This window comes from Anastrepha ludens, chromosome 5 (genome assembly GCF_028408465.1).
Source record: "Anastrepha ludens isolate Willacy chromosome 5, idAnaLude1.1, whole genome shotgun sequence".
Lineage (NCBI taxonomy): Eukaryota > Metazoa > Arthropoda > Insecta > Diptera > Tephritidae > Anastrepha > Anastrepha ludens.
Window position 1 is genome coordinate 74,693,770 of NC_071501.1, and position 24,725 is coordinate 74,718,494.

General features: G+C 35.7%; 1 protein-coding gene across 1 annotated transcript; it reads right to left on the reverse strand.

Annotated features, from left to right (window-relative positions):
* Positions 1-827: 827 nt before the first annotated feature.
* On the reverse strand, positions 828-17,436 carry LOC128863706 (sodium-dependent proline transporter-like). Its single transcript, XM_054102990.1, has 10 exons — positions 16,527-17,436; positions 9,075-9,203; positions 8,837-9,006; positions 8,632-8,735; positions 8,429-8,570; positions 7,195-7,522; positions 6,768-6,931; positions 6,387-6,515; positions 1,553-1,759; positions 828-1,438 (listed from the first exon to the last, which is right to left on the reverse strand). The coding sequence occupies exons 1-10, from the start codon at positions 16,687-16,689 to the stop codon at positions 1,154-1,156; spliced, it is 1,821 nt and encodes a 606-aa protein (XP_053958965.1). The 5' UTR covers positions 16,690-17,436; the 3' UTR covers positions 828-1,153.
* Between the last annotated feature and the right edge of the window lie 7,289 nt (positions 17,437-24,725).

A 24,725-nucleotide genomic window follows, 5' to 3' on the forward strand; every position in this document is an offset into this window, starting at 1 on the left:
TCTTGTAATCTTCAAAATATTTTAATACTAAACTCTACCTTAATTTGGAATCTGATGTTATTAACGACCCGCAGGTGAGCAATAGAGAATATCTATGAGCCACTCGACCATTAGCCGAAGCATATGTACATAGTGTAACAGACCTTTCCAGGTTTGCCCAAGGGTGAGGTTTTCTATGACTCAAAATCAGTTTTGGAATGAGTTGTTCGGTTGTGGAGCGGCTTTTTTGATATTCTCAAGCAATATACATATATATGTACAAAAAGTATTAAGTAAATATTAATTTCAAATAAATAATTATTTTATTTTACGTACTTTGTGCAAAATTAATTGAAGAAACATTCAAACACACAACTATTCGCTCACTTTGATATTTAGTTTGACAAAGATGCCACTCTCTATCAATTTGAATAAAGAGAAGAAGGCAGTTGTTCAGTGTTAGTTAGCACAAGTTTGTTACTGTAGACAGAAATAACAATTGTCGAATCGTTAAAAGTGAGTGAATCGCAGTACAGAGTAGTGACGATAGATACGATAAGAGTATGAAGTTATTAAATTTATGTGTGCACATACACACATATATAGAGTTATAACCTATAGTTCCTGTTTATTGGTGGAACGAGAGTATTCATTCTTTCAGGAAAGAATTCATTAAGGCTAGAAGAAGTTTCCAATGGGCAAGAGGTAGATCTAACTTCCTAGAAGCTAGAGAAACATGCAAATCTGCCGACGTCAACTCAAGACAGCAATAAAGTAAAGCAATGAGCTTTGCGATGGACAAATCCGCAGTTATTTGTAAATAATAGAAAAGTGCATACACATGTATGTATGAATGTATATTTATAAATATATTTCCATAGACAGATTTAGCGATTTTATGCATGCATAGACATTTTAAATCACGAAAATATATATATACATTTTTTTCATTTTACCATAAATTCGTGATTGGTGATATAAAGCTTAAAAAAGTAAAAAATTGTTGAGAATTTGGGAAAAATCTTACTTAGATATTTTAATTCCTATAACAAGATTCTAGGCTGCGAAGACAAATTTATTTTAAAAAATTACAAGTTCAAAACATTTATATACATTTGGTGTTTATCTATAATTCTTTGAAATTTTTTGAACGGAAGTCCGCATTATAATCTCATTATGGCACGACTTCATCTACGATTTGATTTAATTGATGCGTAATATCCATATTGCCCATCGCCTCTTCGTAACGCTGTCGCTCCTCCATTTCAACCGGATACCAGTCCATTGGACGACTACAACGTTGAAAGCGCATCTTAAATGAACCCGTTGTTTGTAGCAGTACATAAACCATGTAACCGGGCAAGTAGAGCCAAGGTAGAACGATGAGGAAAACCGCAGCAATGAGAATCACAATTGAGCTGACAGAGTGCTCGAAGAAAGAACCAATGATCGCGATCAACTGTAATATTTGTAAATGTATATGGGTAAGTATATAATGCTATCATTTTTACAAGCGTAACTTTTAGGTGATGCAAGTGATTTGATCTTGAAATTTATATTCACTCCAACTCACCAGTAAAAGGCAGAGACAAATCGGTGCAACAAACCGCAACATATTCACTTTCCATGTGGCGAAACGTTGTCCCAACATGAATTCTATGTCACGCTGAAAGCGAACACGCCCATAGACCCATAGCACTACCAATAACAGTAGCAGATTGAGTGCTGTTTGGGTGAAGAGTGAATCCATTGACATGGCGCTGAAGAAAACGACTCCGTGCTGCAAATTGGAAATATGAGAAACAAAAATTAGTCTAAGCACAATGGTCATAGGAGGCATATAAACATAAACATGATGAAAGAAAATACAAAAGGATATTTGTCCATTAGCCCGTAGCCCGTGCAAAACATGAAGACGCACACCACAAATAGCAGGAGGAGCTGGGCCAAACCCCCAAAAAGGTTTTCAATTTAAGGTTTCTTCTTAACTGGATTGGACGGAAGAATAACACATAATATGGAACTCGTCGGCTACAAGTTTGCTCGATGACTGACGTGTACTAGTTCGTGCAAAAGAGAGCAACTGCACTGGAGTTTTAAAAAACTATTATACATAAAATAGTGAGGAAGGTTTAAGATTGAAAATTCTAAGAGTAAGTCTAAGATTTTACTCCTTTAAAATTCAAATCGTTAAAATTTCTGCGAGCCTATGTTCGAGCGATTTCATGCGGTAAACACTTTCTAGGAATGATGAAGCTCATTTTCATTTCAATGGGAGTGTCAATAAGCAAAATTATCGCTATTCACCTAAAGGATGAATCCCACTATTAAAAGATCAACAGCCGCTTCGCAGTCCCAAAGTGACGGTTTGGTGTGCACTGTCAAGAAATGGAATAATTGGAACCTAGTTTTTTGGAAATCGTCGAGGGCAAGCAGTTTCGGCGGGCAAGAGACACTGTCCATCAGTACTCGCTAAATGATTATTTTCTGCCAATAATGAGGGAACATTCTTACTTCAGTGCACATACATGGTTTCAGCAAGATGACGCCACGGCCAGAGAGGCCATGGCGATACTGAGTGATTTCTTCACTAACAAATTGATAGGCCGTTTCGGTGACATATCCTAACCACCCAGGTCGCCAGATTTTATCCCTATGGGCTTTTTTCTATGGAGGTGCCACAAAAGTGAAGTCTATAAAACGAATCCAGTGACCATCTTTAATATCTTTCGCGAGGTTAGTGGCATACCGACAACACTTCTACTGTGAGTGGCACGGAATACGGGAATACGGAGGCCAAATTCCAGGAGTGTATTCGACGTAACGGTGAACATTTAGAGGAAATAATGTTTAAACCCGCCGGAACTTAATGGGGTGGCTATCATTCGGAAATGCATTGGTTCGAATCTCCGTGTATGAAACACAAAAATAATAGAAAAAGTTCTTTCTAATAGCGGTCGCCCCTTGGCAGGCAATTGAAAACCTCCGAGAGTATTTCTGCCATGAAGAACGGTAGTTCCCTCCATTTGTGGAGCAACATCAAGATGTACACCACAAATAGGAGGAGGAGCTCGGCCAAAAACCCAAAATGGGTGTATATAATTTAAAATTAATATTTAATTAAAAAAATAATAAAATCCGCATTGGTTTTCTTCCTAATATTTATTGAAATATACTTTTATCATTATTAATTATTTTTCAGTTTAGGTTAGGTTAGGTAAAACCGACTGACACTGAGCCACGCATAAAACTTTTGGTCCTTTATTAAGAGTTAAAGTAGACATCCTGTAGGATGTTAACGCCTTTAGCAAATCTAAGCAGCGCAGGAGGAAATATTTTTGAGATATCCTCCAGACGTTCAAACCGTGGGACTTCCAGGCATTTCGAGCGCTTTTTTGATAATACCGAACCAAGACACAGAAGATGCTCTAAAGTTTCGTCTGTATCTTCTCTGCATTTCCTGCATTTGTCCGTGTTAGCAATCCCTATCTTGTACGCATGTGCAGCCAATAGATTATGACCTATCAGCAAACCTATGGCAGTTCTGAAGTCTTTTCGCGAGTGCCTAAGTACGAATTGAGTCAGTTTTTTGCCATTAGTTGTCATTAGACTTTTGCAGTTCTGCATGTGGTTAGATTAGTTCTCCTAGCTAGCCGTTATCTTGCTCAAAAAGTAGGTTAACATCACTTTTAGCTACGTCATCTATTATTTCGTTTCCTATGATGCCTTTGTGACCTGGTACCCAATAGATGTGCAGCCTACTGTTTGCGGATAGCTTTTCTATAGCTTCTCTGCACCGTTGTACAATTTCTGTCTTTGGACTTAATGCAATATGAGGCTATTGCTTTTATTGATACTTGACTGTCCACGTAAATATTAATTATTGAGCTATTTTCAGTTTTTGTGCAGGCAAAACCTTTTTCAGTTAAACTTTCAATTCCTAACTCTACCACCTACTATCCACCTCCTACAGAAATAATATCGATAAGTTTATTTTACAAATATAATATCCTTACTGATTTTAAATTATACGTTTTTTCCAGATTTATGCGAAAAGTCACTGAGAGTTATTTCATACTTTCTTACACGAAGTGATTTAAAATGCTTGACTGGGAGCAGAATTTAGGAACCAAGTATGCACCAGTTATAACCTGATTAAGTTTTTCACTACTAAAGACGGCCGAGATTCACAAAAATTAAGGATGTTGCTTTATAACACGAAGAATATAAAATAAAATTATAAACAAGAAAACTTTCTAATCATCTCCAAAAAGGCTGTATTTTACTCTGGTTTATATACTAGCAATCCAGAAGCGAAGCATAGCCACCTTAGGTGTAAGGAACGTTTTCAATAGCGTAAGATGGGCGGACATATTGGCCGCCTTAGCGCTAAGGTTCAAAACTCCGGCATACCTACAGCTCGTAATGAGAAATTACTTACGAGACCGCAAACTCGTTTATCAAACTCCAGGGGATTCTCGTTGTATAGGCGTCACATCTAGAGTGGCACAAAGATCAATTCTTGTCCTGACTTGGGGAACACTAGTTATGACGAGACATACAATATGGAAATGCCCGATAGTACCTTTCTAATCGGATACGAAGACGATGTCACAGCACGAAACCTTGAAGAAGCTCGTAGAAAACTTAACCAAGTAATGATATGAACACAAACGTTGCTAGATTCATGTGGAACTAATACTTCTAACCAAGAAGTACATCCCGTTAGAAGTTATCCTGCAAACTTGTCATATACGCTAAACACAAAAGAAAGTTCTAAAATATCTAGGTATAAGACTGGACTTAAGACTAACCTTCTGGTCCAAAATAAAACACGCATCAGTACTACTGATGCCAAACATTGGGGGTCCAACAGGAAATAATGATGGCTACCACGCTCTCCGTTCTCTTATACGGAGCTGAATTGTGGGCAAATGCGCTAAAGGTAAAGCATCGATGCAAGCTCTTAGCATCGGTACAAGCATCCGAGCAATAAGCGGTTCAATACCGATAGACTTATTAGCTTTCGAAAGGAAAACGATATCAGCATTAAAGCAAGAGGGAATGGAAGAAAGAGTTAGCAAACCTGCAGCGCGCGAAATAAGCGATGAAATGCTAAGTCTACGGCAAGACCGCTGGATTACCGAAACACGAGGCAGATGAAGGGTTAGGCTTATAAAAGATGTCGCAACATGGAACGACAGGAACTTCGGCGAAGTCAATTTTTATACAACCCAAATGCTTTCGAGGCCCGGGTATTTCCAGAAATACCTGTTCAAAATAGGGAAATGCGAACACCCCATGCATATACGGAGATGCCGCCGAAGATGACGCTGAACACACATTCCTCCAATGCATGCATTGTGATCAAGAACGTCGAACGCTGGAGGATGCAGTCAGTCACATAACCACTGAAAATCTAATCGACAAGTAGGGAAAAAGCGTGGGAAATCATCAGTGGTTTCTCGGAAAGAATTCTCCATATAAAAAAGCGAGGCCTTGTACTTTGTTCTACTTAAATTGAAATTTCGATGAAAATTTTTTGAATTTTCATAAATCGTATTGTATATAGAATTCGAAATATTGATTAATATCGTCTTTGTTATAGATTAGTTGACAAAGGTCCCTAATAAATATTCTTAAAAGGCTGACGAAAGATGAATATTGAGGAAAATCAAGAATAAAATAACGACAGGATTTACAAATGTCGTTACAAGAGATGTGGATGAAAGTAGCACCGGAATTTACCAAAAAACTTGAAGGCTCTATGCAATTTAGGTTAAAATCTATTTTAAGGTTACCATACAAAAGGTTACCCTACAAAATATTGGTTAGCAAAAATCTTCATAAAATTTGAATAAATTTTTAAGTTTACCTGAGCACATGTAACATTCCGTTAGGTCTTTTTGCGCTGTATATTGTTTTTTGTAAATTAAACTTGAAATTAAATTAAATCTTTGAATTAACATTTAATCTTTTTGTTATTGTAATTTAAACACAAATTTGAAAATATCGCACCTATTCTTATGACTAAAGAATCTCACGCAATAAGCTGTGAGCTACTGTAGGTATATCGGTTATTTTTTATGCATTTTGCAAGACATTTGCCAGAGAACAGGATTAAGTGAGTCTGAGAAATAATTCAAAAAGAGTCGTTTATGTGGCTAGTAAGAAACATAAAAGTCTATAGGAGTCATATATATTGACAATAAGAGTCACATATGACTCATACTGAGGCTTTTTTGATGTATGAACTTAAGCTCACATATGAAGTTCGGTCTTTGCAGGAAGTGAAACACCTTCATTTCGGACTCTTGCGGTCTTTATGAGCATAAAAGCTCCGAAATGTGACTCTGTTATGACTCCGAATATCGCTGGAAATTACGTTTGTAACTACGGGTACTTACATTCGAACACGTATATAAGGATAAAAATGCTAGTACGCCAATGAGCCCAAGTGTAACTTCGGTTCTTCGCGAACGCAGCATTTCGAACTCATCGAAAATGCTTTGATATATAGAAAATAAGCAGGTTATCTGAAAGGAAGAAAAAAAACACAATGAATTGAAATTATTTTAATGAAAATTTCTTGAGATCAATGGAAATATGACATAGCACATATAAAGTTTCGAATAATGGAAATCTTTTTTCAGATCTTTACGCGCTCCACTGCTTGTCTGTTTGTATTCGCACACTGCAGCTGTCTACTTCACAAGTGTCAAATATGATTGACGTACAACGACGATGATATGGTGATTAATTCTGCGCCACCTTTTATAAGTTCATACCATTGTTATCAACGCCGTCAACGTCAGCATTGCATAGAAGATTATTGACCATAGGTTTGACCAACTCATCGCTGCCATTACGCTGCCGCTGGACAAATATAGTGCCCAATGATGATTCACATACACATATAAATTATCTACATCATCGTAGTGAATGGTAAGAGCTGGAAACAAAATGAAAAAAAAGTAAACCATATTCGTATTTTACAAAGTTTTTCACACAATGTTCTGCAAATTGTAGCAAATTTTTTTGAATATTTGTATTGAAAGTAAAACATTTTTCAAATGAAAACTGCTAGAAACACATTATAGTGCCAAATTTTTGAATTTTCGTAAAAAAATATCCGAAATAGTGTTTGCAAATCTCATTGATTGGAAATCGTACGGCTTGCAGAATACGCCTGATAGCCATCTTTTTCATACTTACATTTAAAGTAACCCTGAATTATATGCGTTATAATGCCATAAGCCATAAATATGCCCATTTGTCCCAGACAAATAATCCAACTATAATTCATAATATTTGCCCGGAAGCGATTAAAGCTGGCTAGGGCAATAATAGATCCCCAGCCAGGACCGAATGCCGATACTATAAAAAGTACAGTGTTGGGTATGCCTTCAAGAATATCAAGAGGTTTTGCCATAAAATAACTGAAGATATAACTCCAGTCATTAGATAACAACAGGAAACGTCCGACGCATATCAACAGTAAAATCAGGGAAGTCCAAATGGTGTAGCGTAAAAATTTGCTCATCTAGGGAAGAGAGGGAGAGAGAGAGAAAGAGAGAGAGACACAGATCAGAATAGAAAAACAATATACATTATTAGTAAATAAGCAGTTAGAAAGCAGTTCACAACCAAAAATGATAGATTTACCAAGTTTGCTCTTTAAGTATGGTGAAAACAAAATTGTAAGGCGAGCTTCGGCTGTCACGTCACTTGAGAGATTCAGCCGAATCCTGCACGATCATTTCGCACATATTCACACACTCGTCCAATCATTCGATGTTCAGATGGCAAAGAAGTAGCATGAGTGAAAACTCTGTTGATTTTTTTCGAATATCACTAACACAATCTCAGTCTTTTGTAAACACATCCCAAGTGACGTCATCCCCTCAACTGATTTTGTCAAATTCGCTCAAAGCCTAATAGCAGTCTACTAACTAATTCTGTGAAATTCTGTTAAAGAGCACACCTCTAAAAGTCATTTCACTTTGGTTCACAACCACATGGAAATAACTTGGCATCAGGGTCTTTGCAAATTACCTTCACAACACAACAACTTAATGTACCGGGTGGTCGATGCGTGGTTTCCTTTTAAAAATTAAAAAAAATAATCGAAAATCAAACCAGCGAGAAACAGCTGTCACTGGAAAATTAACATCTCACTAAAAAACTACTGTATGGACCACCCAGGATGGTTAGTTATTATAATTTGCAACTGCCTTGGTGCCAGATCATTTACATATGCATCTGAATTTTATTACATTTATATATCATGATATTTATAGGTTTATTGGACTATTTGATAAAATATTTGTATACCTTTATTTTACTAACGATTTTTCAGAACTTTAAATGGTCAAACTTCATGTTTATGTCAAGCATAAAAAACATAATAGAATATAGCAGCAATTCACAAAATTTCAAATATACAAACCAGCTCGGTATTGTAGAAACGATAAAAGACACCTGCTACGATAGCCCAACTAAGCAGCGTGCAAACAAGCAACTCCCATGAGAACAGAAATGGACTATCATACTCATAACTCTCCATCACATCATCACCACCAAAAATCGAGCTGAAAATATTTAATGCTGAGAGGTTTCTCGAAGAAATATAAAGCCTGTACTTGAACTTACTTGAAGAACAACACAGAGGGCACTTCATAGCCAATATATTTATTTGACTCATTGTTAGCGATCATGCTAGCATTTATCTCCACTAAATCTAGCATTTTGCAGGACTATTAACAGGTTGTTGCAGAATTATAAAATAAATAAAAAAAAATCACAAAAATTTATTTACAATACATGTATTAATATTTTTATTTTCCTATGCACTTACATGTTTAACCTCTGCTTCAGTGCTATTTGGAAACCACTTTTCTATACCCTCACAGCTCCAGGGTAAAGTGGGGCGTAACGAGTGAAATAAATAAAGTAACGGCACAGCTGCAAACAAGCTGTAGTAGGATAGTACAGCCAAATTGACGAATAAGCTTATATAACCCAGACCTGTAGATTTTATTCATAGAAATAAGGATTTATGCTTTAAGTTGTAATTATTAGTTTTTTTTTTTTACCTTTAAAAATTGGCGACATGCGAAAAGTCGATATGAAGCCGCTGCTGGAGAATTGACCCATAAATGACTGTATCACAATAATTGGTACGACAAAGAGAAACATACAAAGGATGTAGGGAATAATGGCGCCTGTTAAAGAAAGCAAGAAAAATGTTGGAAATATTTGATTAGTTTTTTGTTATTGTAATATCGAAGGAAATATTTTAGTTTTAGCGCAATTTTTGTGCACAGCTTACTACGGCCTACTGTGGCCTGTACGTTGTGTTTGAGCTGATTGCTTGAAAGCATAGTTTGGTTAATACGATGAAGAGGAAATAAGAGGAGAAATACACAGTCTGGAAAACTGAAATTATGAAAGATTTTATCAATGTGAGCATCACAAGCAAATACCAAATAGCTGTAAAATGTGCAAAATGGTGTTCATTGCCTCACAGATGTAGGCAATATATGACTTAAAATATTTCAAAAGGCGAATTGCCAACTTCATTCAATTTGCTGCCTCGATTGGCAATTTCATTGAAATTAACCTTTGAGAGGAATCAAAAATTTAGTGCCGATACTTTAAATTACGAGCTCCACTGCTTTTCTGCAACTGTCTAGTTCAGAAGTGTCAAATATGAGAGAGGTATGACGTCATTTGTAAATCTTTCAATAAAAAAATTGAATAACTAATTGGAGCTTAAACTTCTGTTATGTGTTTGACCAATCTCTCCTTTTTATTTGTGGCGTGCGTCTTGATGTTGTTCCACAAATGGATGGACCTAAAGTTTTAAGCCGACTCCGAACGGCAGATATACTTTTTATGAGAAGTCTTTTCATGGGTTTCAATAGAGCGATTGATTTTGTGCCCCTTTGTATTCACTAGTGCACTCTGAGGTTTTATAAATCTATCCGTATAACGATTTCTTATACTTACTGATGAGAGTAATAGATTTAACGAAATGTTCATTCATAAATTTAAGGATTTATTGAGCTAATACATTTTTGGGCTAGGGAAATATGAAATATCAGGTCAGTCCATAAGTTCGTGCGTACTTTACCCATAATTTCACATTTGTACGATTTTTGAATACAAAAAATTATTCGCGGAATACAACGGAACTATTTATATTTTCTTTGATATGTTGTGCATTCAACAAGTGATTTTAATCGCGGATAGAAGCAAGTGTTGTTAAAAAATAAAATGGAATCTTCGAACGCCTTTAAGAGGCATATTTTGTATTATTTTTATAAAAGTGGTAAAAATGCAACAACTGCTGCTGTAGAAATAAACTCCGCAAAAGTGGTTTTCAAAATTCCGAAGTGGTAACTGCGACGTGGAGGATGCCCCACGCGCTTGTCGTCCTGAAGTCTTTAACTCTGACGCCTTGCTCGAACTCGTGGAAGCTCAGCCAAATTCGACAGTCGATATGATAGCTCAAAGGTTAAATTCATCGCATGGAATAGTTCACGGGCACCTGGTTCAGTTGGAAAAGGTTTCAAAGCTGGAAAAATGGGTACCGCATAGACTTTCCGTCGCCAACCTTCAGCAGAGAGTGAATGTGTGTTCTCAGCTGCTGCAACGGCTTGAAAATGAAAGTTTTTTTAACCGTATCGTTGCTGGTGATGAAAAATGGGTCCTTTACTATAATCCTGTTCACAAATGCCAATGGTTAGTTAAAGATGAAACGCCAGAACCGACCCCTAGAGATGGCCTTCACCCCAAGAAGATTCTCCTGTCTATTTGGTGGGATATGGCCGGTATTGTTTATTATTAACTTCTGAAACCAAACCAGACGATAACTGCTGAATATTATTCCCATCAGCTATCACACCTGAATGAGGCACTTAAAAAAATCGACCGTCTTTAGTGAATAGACGCAAAGATATGTTTCACCACGACAACGCAAGACCTCATACCACAAGGCAAACATTAGGCAAGCTGAACGAGCTCGGATGGGAGCTAATGCCTCATCCACCATACTCTCCGGATATTGCACCTTGTGATTATCAGCTTTTCCGTGGACTTTAATCCCATATGAGTAACAAGAACTACTCCTCAAAAGAAGCTATAAAAAGGGATATCGAAGCGTATTTTGGCTCTAAGGACAAACAATTTTTTGAGCAAGGAATTAAAAATTTGCCTAAACGTTGGGAGGACATTGTAAATAATGAAGGAAAATATATTATTGATTAACAAATACTTTAAACATCTTTTTTATTAATTTTTGTGATAAGAGCAAAAAATCATTTGAAACAAATTTGATACTTACTTAGCCCACTAGGCATGTATTTATATATTCATATTTATATATATTTTAAAACAGTTTTAAATTAAAACAAATACTGGAACGGCTTTTAAAACCTTAAAAATTTATTAATATTTATATAAATAATGAATAAATAAATAAATAAATTTAAATAATAATAAATTTTTGTGTTAGCATTAATGAAAATAAATACAATGGGTTGAGTTTTTTTGTTTTGAATGTAATTTTTTCAACTTTTCAACACCTATCAGATTTGTATTGAAAATAAAAATAAATTGGCTTATCGCTTAGCCAAAGGTTGTTACGAGTTGATGATTGACATACATACAACTGATATTGCAAAATTTGTATAATTTAGAGGCGTATTCATTTCATTTCATACAGTTCTTATCTATCTCAAATATATTAAGCTATACAAAATTTACTGAATTTGTAAAAATAAGTTATTTGAAATAATTACAAAATAAATATTTCATAGATTTACATTTCTAGCACTGAACTATGAAATCATGACGTGAAAATATGAGGCAAAATTTCGGACAATAAAATTATTATTATTATTATTTTGTTCATCAGGAGAAAAATGCAATAAAAAATAAGACAAACAAATAAACGAATTAGAAAAAGGCTGTGATACTAGTGCTGCATACTAATGTAAGGTTGTGGCCCTCAACTACGTGTTTGATGAATGATAATAATAAAGGTTAGGTTAGGTTGAAGCGGTTGTCCTGTGGGACACAGCCCATTGTGATGCCGCGTGGGGAGCTTGTCCCTATCTCTCCTAAAACAACTGTGTGTTTTTCAAAAATTTTAAAATATCTCTGATTTCTATAGAACTGAGGTCTTCTATCTCATTAAAAAATTGTCTACCCAGAATAGTAAACCTGCGTCTCGATAGAGCAGGGCAGTGGCACAGTAGGAGCGAGATTGTCTCTTCCTCGTCCTCATCTAGACAACTTCTACAGAAGTCATGTGTTTTCACACCCATCCTTTGGGCGTGTCTACCTATTAGGCAGTGCCCTGTTATGACTGAGATCAATGTGCTAAGACTGGGTTTATTTTGGCTTAGCAGAGATTCTGTGCGTTTAGCATTTAGAGTCGGCCACAGTTGACGGGCGATTTTGCAGGTGGCTTCATTACGCCATCTTTCGTTTGCTTTCTTTACAATTTCTACAAGGATGTGTAGCTTACATGTTTGTAAGGGTATCCCTATGTCATTATCTATGTGCTCGTCAGACAATTTAGTGACGAGTCTTGCTAGTTCATCGGCTCTACAGTTGCCCTCAATGTCGCGATGGTCAGGAACCCATGTTACCTTTAGGTGAAATGACTCAGCCATCTCGTTAAGAGATTTGCGGCATTTCATGGCTACCTTGGAGGTTGTCGACTGTTTTGTGAGGGATTTTATCGCCGATTGGCTATCAGTGAAAATGTAGATATCATTTCCGGATATCGCATCATACTGTATCAGTGTCGCGGCTTTTATTATTGCCATCAGTTCAGCCTGAAAGACACTACAGTAGTCGGGGAGCCGAAAATTGAAGGATATCCCCAGATGTTCGGAATATACACCCCGCCCACCCTGCCCTCGAGCTTTGAGCCATCTGTGTATACATGGAGATAATAATAAAAAAACGAAGTAAAAGGAAAGCAATAACCAAAGGTATTGGAAATGAATAAACTGCAGTATAATATTATTTTATTTGCAAGACTAAAAATTAAGTACAAACTTTTTTTATGAATAGAATACCTCCTCTGATATTGAGACGTTATGATACAGATAAGTCCATCAAATAACCTTCAGAGGTTAAAATGAACATGCACTATATTTTTGTATCTATAAAATGTAATCGATTTTCAAAAGTGGTGCTCTATTCTCAAACTGTAAATACATGCAAAAACAAGCCCATCTTGATTTTCCCAAGAACAAGATTTCCCAGGCTGAATCCGACCCAACATTCATCAAACGTATCGTTACTGGAGATGAGAAGTGAATTTATTAGTACGACACCCAATCCAGACATCACGCCAGTGAGTGAAGAACACCGCATGAACCAAGACCAAACAAAAACACGACCTTTTAAGTCAGAAAAGACAGCGATGCTCACAGTTTTTATGGATTACAACCGTACTGTACCACGAATTTTTACCAGAAGGTTAGAAAGTTACTGAGGACTATTATTTGGGGGTTATGAGACGCTTGCGAGGAATTAGTCAAAAAATTGAATTTTGTAACATCGTTCAGTGTTATCGTCATACGTGAATTTTCGACCAAGAACGAAACGACTATCATCCAACAGTCATCGGATTCATCTGTTATGGCTCCATACAAGTTTTTTCCGTTTGATCGAGTCAAAAAACTATTAGAGTTCACAAATATTTCGAGATCTGGTTCAACGGCTAGCATAAGTGCGTTGCAATTGGTGGGGGGAGTACTTTAAAGGCGATAATATCACTTTTCAGGAATAAATTTGTATTTGGATTTTCTGAATATATTTCGGAAACTTTTTGAACAAGCTGGTACACCATTTTATTCCTTATTTAATTTGAAAATAGTGTTTCATAAACCTTTTCAAGAAATGGATTTTCATAGGCCAACAAAATTTGGAAATTTCCATATGAAACTCATAGAGCTCCGTCGTGAAGTCTTTTTTTGCCTAAAATAATATGTAAATAAATAAAACTGTGGAATTTCGCCTCATCCACGTGAATGCGATTACTCAACATGGACTAAATGCAGAGAGATTGAATCATATTTCCCTCAAAATGAAAAGAGAGCACGCGAGCATTAATGTATAATGATAAAAATCTATTGTGCACTTAACTGAATTCGTTAACAAAGTAAATAAATAAGTAGGTAGTGCTACAGAGCGACAGTCAACAAATATTTGTTGCTAAATATGCGTGCCATTTATTTATGTAGATGATTCCGTTTCATGCATTCAAAAATGTATAGTGATTCAAATTTCGATACCAATATTCGATTCAATCATTGCTCGAAATAGTGTAGGATCATGAGAAGTGACATCACGGTCGGGATGTTTCAACTCACAAGGCAACCATAAATCATAAAGCACTCAGAGGTAGGAAAAATTGAACGAAATTAAGACCATTTGTTGCACTGTTTGAAGTGTGATTATGACGCGCTTATAAAAGACTTCATTTACCATCATTAAATATCTCATAACTTTTGACTGAAAACCAGAAAAACTCATCATGACCAACAATTTCGCGGAGTAGCGCAATGCAAGGAAAGGATAATGAAAGAATATCAGATTTAGGAAGAGTTTCTAAAACCCCTCCGAAATTATTATTAATATTTACTTTTAATTTCTAACATGTTTTAGAAAAACAAAGTTCATTCAATAACAAATTCGCCTAGAAATCAAAATTTCAAACGTTGTACAAAATTCGTAATATTTCGACCAATTTTTATCAAAATTTCAAAAAAAAAATTATGGCGAAAATGCGAAACACCTTCAAGGGAAAAATTTATCAAAAATCAACGAGAATTATGAGTAACTTAAAACTTGCACTTTGTTATTCTAAAATTTAATGGGTTATAAAACTGCGTACCTAACTTTCTTTTTTATTTCTAATTAAAAATAAAACCTATGCAACGCCATGTCCACACGCCCATTATCCATTCTTGTTTACAAATAAGCATTTATAATTTGTGTGTGTAAAAATAATTTATCAAAAAACAAACAAAAAATTGAAATAATATAAAATAAGATTTATTGAAATATTTTGTAACTTACAAAGCTTGATTTCAAAATTATCAAGTTTCAAGCAGCGCAAAGAGTACACAGTGCGGCAAATTGTAGCTCTTTTTCTGACCCATGAGAAAATCAAATCTTATGCGATGCCATAACTCAATCCTATTAAATTTGGGGTTTAAGTTTTCCTTGCCCAAAAATGTATATATCTTACACAATCATATTTCCGGCATGGGGGGACGATGTGGACAAATATACTGAGACAATTGGAAAACTATTTTCTTTTATAAAACTTCTTGACATAAAATGAGAAAAATGTTTTTAGATTGATGATGATAGATGAAGATTTTCGTGAAATTTATGGGGAAAAAATTGTGATAAGGACTGTTTATACAGTCATTAGATTACTAAAAGGTTTCTTCTTATTTTAACTTAAAAATTAAATATAGTGAGAACTGAAAAGACGGGTTACAAAGTAATATTTCAAACAAAACCAGATTCTCAATGTTCAAAGTGGCGCCGAATTAATCATCCAAAAAGAAAAAAAAACAAATTTTTTGACTGATGGAAATCTTTATTTTGACCTTTTCAGTTTCTGTTATGCAGCTTGCCTAGTTCGCAAGTGTCTAATATGATTGACGTACGACGCCATTTGCAAAAATTATAAACCTTCCAAATAGAGTGATTAATTTTGCGCCACCTTGTAGTCGAGCACTAAAAACTGTATAGCGTTCGCTTCTTAGTAAAGTACTGTAACTCAAAAGGTCTAGCAAAATGGCTTCAAAGTTTTTAATTTACTTTGCTCCCTAAGCAATAATTGAAGGTTTGGTTAGGATAGGTGAAATGGCGAATAGGTGAAATCAAAAAGCTGGCTGTACCAGCTAGTTTGGGATTCGCAACAGCCGCAATGTTGTCCAGAAAAGCGAGACCGAGCAATCTCAAACGTCTTTTACACAGAGCAAAGAGTGAAAGTAAGGACAAATTTCCATCGCAATGCATTTCAGAAAACTTATAAAAAATAATTTTTATTGGTTTTTTTATTAAGATGCGCTACATGCTCGAAAGTGCAAGTGCAAATACACCCTCAATATCTGGACTTGGGAGGAAAAATGCATTTTATTGTGTTCTTATAATTCTTTTGCTTCTAATTTAAATATTTCTGTATAGATTTCGAACGTCTCTCTGTCAGCGACCATTTAATAATCGACCAAATTCCCAGTTAAATTCTAAGCTAGTTTCCTTTGTTGCGTCGTGTTATTACTGTATTCAATTTTTGTAGAGTTTGTAATTTTTCATTCACGTAATATTTTTATCCATAATTTTTAATTATTTATACGAAATATTATTATAAATAATTACATTACATGAATAAAGGCAACCAGCAGGTGGGACTATTGTCCCATAAAAATTCATTTTTGGACTAAATAAAGTTTAATATAATAATTATCTAAAATTGTTAAAAAAATTATTTCAATTTATCTCACCTCCCATGTGCTGGTAAAGAAACCAGCCCATCGACACCACATCCATGCGAAAGCCCAAACTGATGCAAGTGTAGATGAAATCACTCGGTGCCGCCCAATAGCCGCGCGTCAGATCGGGCTTGAAAGGCCTGCCGCCACTGTCGTACGATGACTCGTACACCATTTTCACCACTAATTTTACTCTTCACTTTCACTATTTAGTTAACTTTTCATAAAAAATTTATTTAATAATAAAAATAACGAATTTAATGATGTCAAACACAACAATTTATTTGTTCTGTGTTGTTGTAATACAGGCGCGAAAAAATATTCATATGCAAATGCGTCGACGAAAAGCGTACCAACACTGAAATGAATGTCAAGTTTATGCCACACTAAACTTTTGCTTGGCTGTGCACTAATTGCACAAATAAAAACCACAAAATTTATTCTATTAATTCTTCATATATATAGTAAATGTGTAAAAGATACGAGAGTATGAGCGATATTTTAATTAAAACGTGAGCAACATTGCCGGTTAAATGAATAGAAAAGCCACACACTGAATTAATACTCGGATGTTCGTTTTCATTTACAAATGTAGTTTGTGTACTTGTATTTATTTAAGTGCACATGTGTGTATGTATGTATATATGTAGAAACACTTGTAATATTTAGCTTTGCAAAAATATTTGCTCCTGCTGAGCTTTTGCTGTTGTTATTGTTATTTTTTTATGTTCGTTGATTACAGTTATACTTCGATGTTGGGCTTTTGCACTGTTGTTATTATTTTTTGTTTTTCTTTTTTTTAACTCGCTTAGATCGCAGTTATCAATTTCTATCCCTTAAATATCCGTACGTTGTAATTAGTTGCAGCAGCTCTGGCGCATTACTGATCATCGTTGATCATTCAGATCGTCACATTGCATATTGGTTCTGTAGAATTGTATGTACCTTCATATGTAACACTGGGTTTGTTGTTTTTGGCTTTTGTTTTGAACAAACGGTCAGACGATAGCGTTTGAACGAATGCAATTTCCGAAACGCGATTAATTTTCGTGAACTTCGAAATATTATCAGTAAAATTCTCGTGGTACTGTTTGAGTGAAGGCCAGGCTTTATGTATACATACATTCATACATTCATACATACGTACATATGTACAATTACACATAGAAAAGTTGCGCGTATGCATTTATATTTGCCATAATTTACAATGAATAAAAAAACATTTGGCAACCTTTCAACACAAAATATGCGAATTGTCACTGCTCCTCCACTAAACAACTATCAATCGTATGCGACAAATTTGAACTAAATCTGAAAATTCAGAATGTTTGAGTTTCCATTGCCACATTAAAAAAAAAATAAAAACACAGAATAAAACAAAAAAAAAAAAGAGAAAAGAAAAAAGTTTAAAACAAAGTCGCGATGAGCGTACACAGTCTGCCAGGCTCGCGACAACGTGTAGGCGGTGTGCACTTGCACGTACATATGTATGGGATGGTGTATGCTCATATATTATCATACAAATTCATACATATGCATGCCGTGGTATTTAATTTTCATATATTTGCTGATTATAGTAAGGCTCTATGAAAAAGGTCTAAATCAAAAAAGGATGACAGACATGATATGAGTAATTTATGATGTAACTAAAGGGTGATCAGATTGGGGGTACTTTTCCCAAAAGGATTTTTTTGACAGATCAACAAGTTTATTTATTCAAAAACAATATTGGATGATTAATTTTGTGCCACCTTGTATACAATACATAACAAAAACTGCGGTGTGAACAGCAGCAAGATGAATTAGTTGCTCCAGATCTATTGACTTTACCACTAGAAAAAGTCATGCACAATTGTTTATTTAATCATTGGCAGTAGGATCTGTTTAATTGGTTAATGTCTTCATACAACACCGTAAAAAACACGATAAGTCTCTCCAAAATGCTTAACTCTCAATTCGCTCCTCTCAGGTAAAATTAACAATTAAAAAGCAATGTGTGCATTTATATCAATGTGAATCTATTAAAGATGGTGGCTCTCAACCAATAATAACTTTTTGTCCAATAGACTGCCACAACAAAAGAAAGTAGAGTGATGTAAAATAGAACGGCTATTCGTCATTTTATTTTGTGCTGGCGTCCTAATATACAAGGCGAACCAAAACAAAACAAAAACCAATCAGCTACTGATATCACATATAATAGATACGCCATGATTCACACTATCCGTGACAGTCAAGTCTTCATCCGATCCCTTTCCAGTTACGGTTAGTTTCAAAGGAATTTTTGTTTACGCACTAAATATGACTGAATTGTGAATTGAGTCAGACAGTATAAAGTGAACAGGATAACATTTCACCAGACCGACGAGACCCAACGATGATGGATTTGGCCAATAACTATAGTGAAAAATAAAATTGTGAGGGTAGCTTTGTCTGCGGCGTCAAATTCTGCACGATCATTTTACATGTATTCACTCACTCGTCCAAATCAGTCGTTGTTCAATAGCAACGAATCAACGTGAGTGAAGACTCTCTTCATATTTTGTCATATATCACTAACACAATCTTATCGCCAGCCGAAAACTTCACGATTATTTCACACATATTCACACACTCGATCAAACAGTCGTTGTTCCGACGGGAAGGAAGTGACATTGTGTTAATTTTTTTCGTATATCGTCAGCCCCCTGATATGTCAGCCCATCAACTGATTCAGTCAAAATCGCTGAGAGTCGGTTAACGGGCTGATATTTTCCCACTATGGTGGGCGATATGCTAGAAAGAGAAAGGAGGGGAAACAAGAGTATTGCCTGGGTTCTCTTACCAGTTTTTGCTTCTTAAGAAGAATTGTATAAATTTGTGATGCAGATAATTTTAATGAGATTACTTTTTATTTCTAAAAAAATTAGAATTTCTCAAAAATTTCCTGTTGTTATGCCGAAACTACTTTTATTTGTTGAGACTATATGTTACTAATCAATCGGGATAGTCTCATTCGGGCAATGGAAGGAAATCGTTCTGTGACTTCTTGTTTTCATTAAAAAAATACTCCTAATATGTATTATACGCTTTCAGATTTCTTATGATAAATTCAATGATATGCATCACAAATTAATTAGCTTTTTCTAGAAACAATTTTGCTTGGAAAAATTTAATTTTTGGTTTTGTCTCTAACAATTGTTTTAGGTCCTAAAAACAATACCCAGTTGGTTTTATGGGTATTTTAAATGTTTAAAAAGTTCATTTCCGAATTTTTATTCGGAGGTGATTGTAAAATTTGAAACGTGTCTTTCTCATGGATATATAATTGGCGTGCAGATGAATATAAATAAAAAAAAAAATCAAATTATATTATATTCTTACCGATATAAAAAACGACAAAGCCTATATATGTAAATTCCTTTTGCGCATGAGACATCAATGTTGTACTTTCCATATCGTTGCGGCATCCAATGTTCTACAACAGCAGCAACGTACTGAGATCCAGAATAAGAGCAGTCAAGAAGTTCCTTGGTAGGCTTTTTAAAACATCTAAGAGAACAAATTATCCGATCAAACCCTTTCTTTTCTTTCCGGTCACTTTTCAATTTGTTACCGTAGCTGATGCAGAGACATTATGACGCAAATTAATTTCAGCATTAGTACATTTGACGATTTCGTTATTATTTCATCTCTTGTGAACAAATGTAAACACTGACGGTGATCTTTAGAATTTCTGGATGCATAAATTGATCCACAAGCCAGATGAAGAATACTGCATTCAGTGTGGTAGCATTTTGGTTTCATCGCAGACCATTTATGACGATTTTTTTCTCGGAAGTGTTTTTTGAGAAATGTCTTCACGCTCATGCTAATAATTTTAGAGGTATCTCGCCATTAGATGAATTATTAGTGTCATTTACGATACTCTCCTCGCTGCTATACGCAATCAAGGCACGCTCCTCTCCACCATCGATAGGTTTCTCCAATTATCTTGTATTGGCTAAAAGAGACAAAAGAGACTACTTTTCAGAGTCATCACAAGTCTCCAAAAAATGTTCAATTTCAGCATCTGATAATGTTTGTCTATGAGTATAACCCCTTTTGACAGTTTTCTGGAGGAAAGAAATAAAGTTATTATGAAAATTAACAAATCAAATAGGCTAAACTACGACGTAATATAATAAGTAAAATAAATAAATAAAAATTATTTCACAAACTCAATTTTTAACTAACTGTGACATGTGTGGTGTGTGTGTGTGTGTGCTTCGAATGCGCTTAACATAAGCCAACAGAGAGCGAGAGAGTTAGTAGTCGTGAAGTACCGAATGCGAGTTATCGGCGCAGGCTCATTGGATTATTGCGAGTGATATTCTTGTTTATAATCAGAATACTTGATACTTACAAATTTGTTGATAGAAAAAACAGAATACAAAATAGCAAAATAAAAAAGCGAAAATAAAAACAAAAACAAAATCAGCGACAATTTGAAACACTGATAACGTCTAACAACGTCAGTATAATAGGACTATGAATAAGTTCGTGCGGTTTTTTCGAAATTTGAAACTTTATTGACGTAAAATGGTTACAAATTTAATATTCAAAATATTGTCCATCGCTTACTACTACTTTTTCCCATCTTTCTGGCAATTCACGGATTCCCTTTGTGAAAAATTCGGTCGGTTTTGCCGCAATCCACGAATCGATCCATTTTTTGACTTCATCGTAATTACGGAAGTGCTGGTCAGCCAGGCCATGTTGCATCGATCGGAAGAGATAGTAATCGGATGGCGCAAGGTCTGGACTATACGGCGGGTGGGGTAGGACATCCCATTTGAGCGTTTCTAAGTATGTTTTGACCACTTGTGCAACATGTGGCCGAGCATTGTCATGTTGCAAAATAACTTTGTCGTGTCTATCGGCGTATTGCGGCCGTTTTTCTCGCAGTGCTCGGCTCAAACGCATCAATTGTCGTCGGTAGACATCCCCCGTAATCGTTTCATTCGGTTTCAGTAGCTCATAATACACAACACCCAGCTGGTCCCACCAGATACACAGCATAACCTTCAGGCCATGAATATTCTGCGCCGACGTCGATGTTGAAGCATGGCCAGGGTATCCATACGTTGCCCGACGTTTTGGATTGTCGTAATGGACCCACTTTTCATCGCCAGTCACAATTCGATGCAAAAAACCCTTTCTTTTGTGCCGTTGAAGCAGTTGTTCGCATGCCATAAAACGGCGTTCAACGTCTCTTGGCTTCAATTCATACGGCACCCAATGGCCTACCTTTCGGATCATTCCCATGGCTTTTAAACGTTTGGAAATGGTTGATTGATCAACTCCCAAAGTTTTTGCAACCTCTTCTTGCGTTTGAGCCGGATCTTGATCGAGCAATTCCTCCAATTCGGTATCCATGAACTTTGGCGGCGCACCCTCGCGTTCTTCGTCTTCCAAGCCAAAATCACCACTTTTAAAGCGTGCAAACCACTTCTGGCACGTTCGCTCAGATAGAGCATGCTCACCATAAACTTCCACCAAGATACGATGACTTTCGGCTGCTTTTTTCTTCATATTAAAATAATGAAGAAGAATTCCCCGCAAAAACACATTATTTGGCACGAAATTCGACATTTTCAAGTGTGGTAAAAATATTGTTGTTTACGCTTCAAATAAAAAACTTATACTGACGTTTGTGCCTTACGACAGTAGCTCTCCAATGAATGTTTGGAAATGTGGATCGATGGAATAATAATCAAGTTACGCCATCTGTTGTAAAACCGCACGAACTTATAAATAGACCTATTAGGTAATTTCATTTATATTTTTGCAATATTTGGCAGCGAAAAAGAATTAAGAAGAATTATTATCTATAATAGAGATAAAGAAAATAATGGAAAGACTTTAATTTATTAATATTAAAAAAGTTGTATTTATTTAGTCGCAGAAATGGAAAAAAAATTGGAATTGTTTGTGATGATACAAAATTACTTTAACTAATTAATTTTTTTTTTTGCAAATACCGTCGTACGCCAATCATATTTCACATTTGTGAACGAGACAGCTGCAGATAAGCAATGGAGGCCGTAAAGGTCAAAATAAAGACTTCCATCACTTGCCCTATGCTCGGCAACTGAAATCAAGGAATGATGGTGATGATGATCACTCAAAATCATTTTTATTTCACTTAATAAAAAAGCTAATCAAAAACCAAATTGGATGATTAATTTTGAGCCACCTTGTAAAATTTTCAATAAATAGTAATAATAACCGTTCACATTATTTCAATGATCTTCTGAGAAGTTTTAAAAAATAACTTCTTTTAAATGGTTGCTTTAGCCGACACTGCAGTGGTCCATCCTCTCAACTTGGCCGAGATTTCTCTAAAAAGTCTAAATGGCTCTTTTAACGAATATCGACTGCTAGTTAACCTTCCGTTTATTTAGGAACCAGCATTAACACCTATAACAATGTCAGCCTAGAAATCCCACTTAGAATCTCTCTTGTCAACAATGTGCTACTTTGAACTAAGCAGGCAATTGAGTAGTAAAATCCTCTCTCGACGAAAAAAACCAACACTTTATAAGGCTCTCATCATGCCCGTCCTAACGTATGGCGCAGAAGCGTGGACGATGTCAACATCCGATTAGGCGTCACTTGGAGTATTTGAAATAATGATTCTGCGGATATTTTGGGACCTTTGCACGTTGGCGACGGCGAATATCGCAGGCGATGGAACGATGAGCTGTATGAGCTTTACGATGACATAGACATAGCTCAGCGAATAAAGATACAGCCGTTACGTTGGCTGGGTCATGTCGTCCGAATGGTTACAAACGCTCCGGCTCTGAAAATATTCGATGCGGTACCAGCTGGTGGTAGCAGAGGAAGAGGAAGGGCTCCTCCGCGTTGAAAAGATCAAGTAGAGAAGGACATGACTTCACTTGGTGTGTCCAATTGGTGCCGGTTAGCACGAGAAAGAAGCGACTAGCGCGCTTTGTTAAACTCGGCCAAAATCACGTAAGCGGTTATCGCGTCAATTAAGAAAAAGAGTTGACCTTCCTGCTGAATACAAAAATTGTCCAATCGTCGCAAATTTTATCGCACAAAAATGTTACTCCATGACCGATATGGCATTTCCAGCGGCATTTTCGGAAAAAATATGTGATGCCATCATTGTAATCGGCATCAAACCGTTATTCCAATGCATTCTTTTCTGATAATCACCAATGATAAACATTTCGGCACTATGTTTTAGCCGTCTTACATCTATTATCGGTATTATATTTAAAGGTAAGCTAATACTCACATCTCAAGGACGGCCTCTCCGTATCCTACAAATCCAATCAAGATCTTCAGATCTCGTATACCTTTTCATCCTAATAAGGCGTAAACTTAGAACGGGCTCTAAAAAATACTTAAAAACCATATTATAAGTATTACTACTTGGCTTTCTTTACTATATTTCATTGGTGGATCTTTGTTACTTTGAAAAATTTTGGATTTTTTTTACATTGTAATTATTTTCAAAAATTATTTTTAAAAATTTAACAAACTTAATATCTGCAGATATAGACACATTTTGCATTGCGAGCATCAGCATCGAATAGAAAATAAATCACCTCAGTCAATTCTACTTCACCCGAAACACTATCAGTAGACAGATAGAGTACCCAACGCAGGAACATACATATGTAAAAAATAAGTATACGTTGTAATACATCAGCAAATACGTATGTGAATATAAATATGTTTGCATAAAAAAATCCATTGCTGAAGCTTAATGGGAAAATATTCACTAATGCAAGCGCTAAAATTTCAAATGCAGAACACTAACAGTATGCCAACCACCACCAAAGGCTAATATAATACTTTCATGTTTTTGTAGTAGCGACTGGGAAGCTTTCAGTGATCGCCAAAAAGAAATTTAATATTTTATTCAAGGTAGTATTGGGCATCAACGGGCATCTTACCACATAAATGCATAGTGCATAGACTAAGGTGGTGAATATACTTATACTTAGGTACTTATTGGCGCAGGGCGCAATGTGCGCGCTCAGCTGTAGTGGAAATAAGTGCAATTTACTTTATGCATGCACAATTGGAATATGTGCTAATCAGTAGCATAGTTCTATGGTGGGGAAACTTTTTGCTATGGAGAGCAAATATTGCATTTTTGTTGTGCCAATTCGTAACTTTTTACTGTTGCAGATTTATGTCAATTTTGACTGC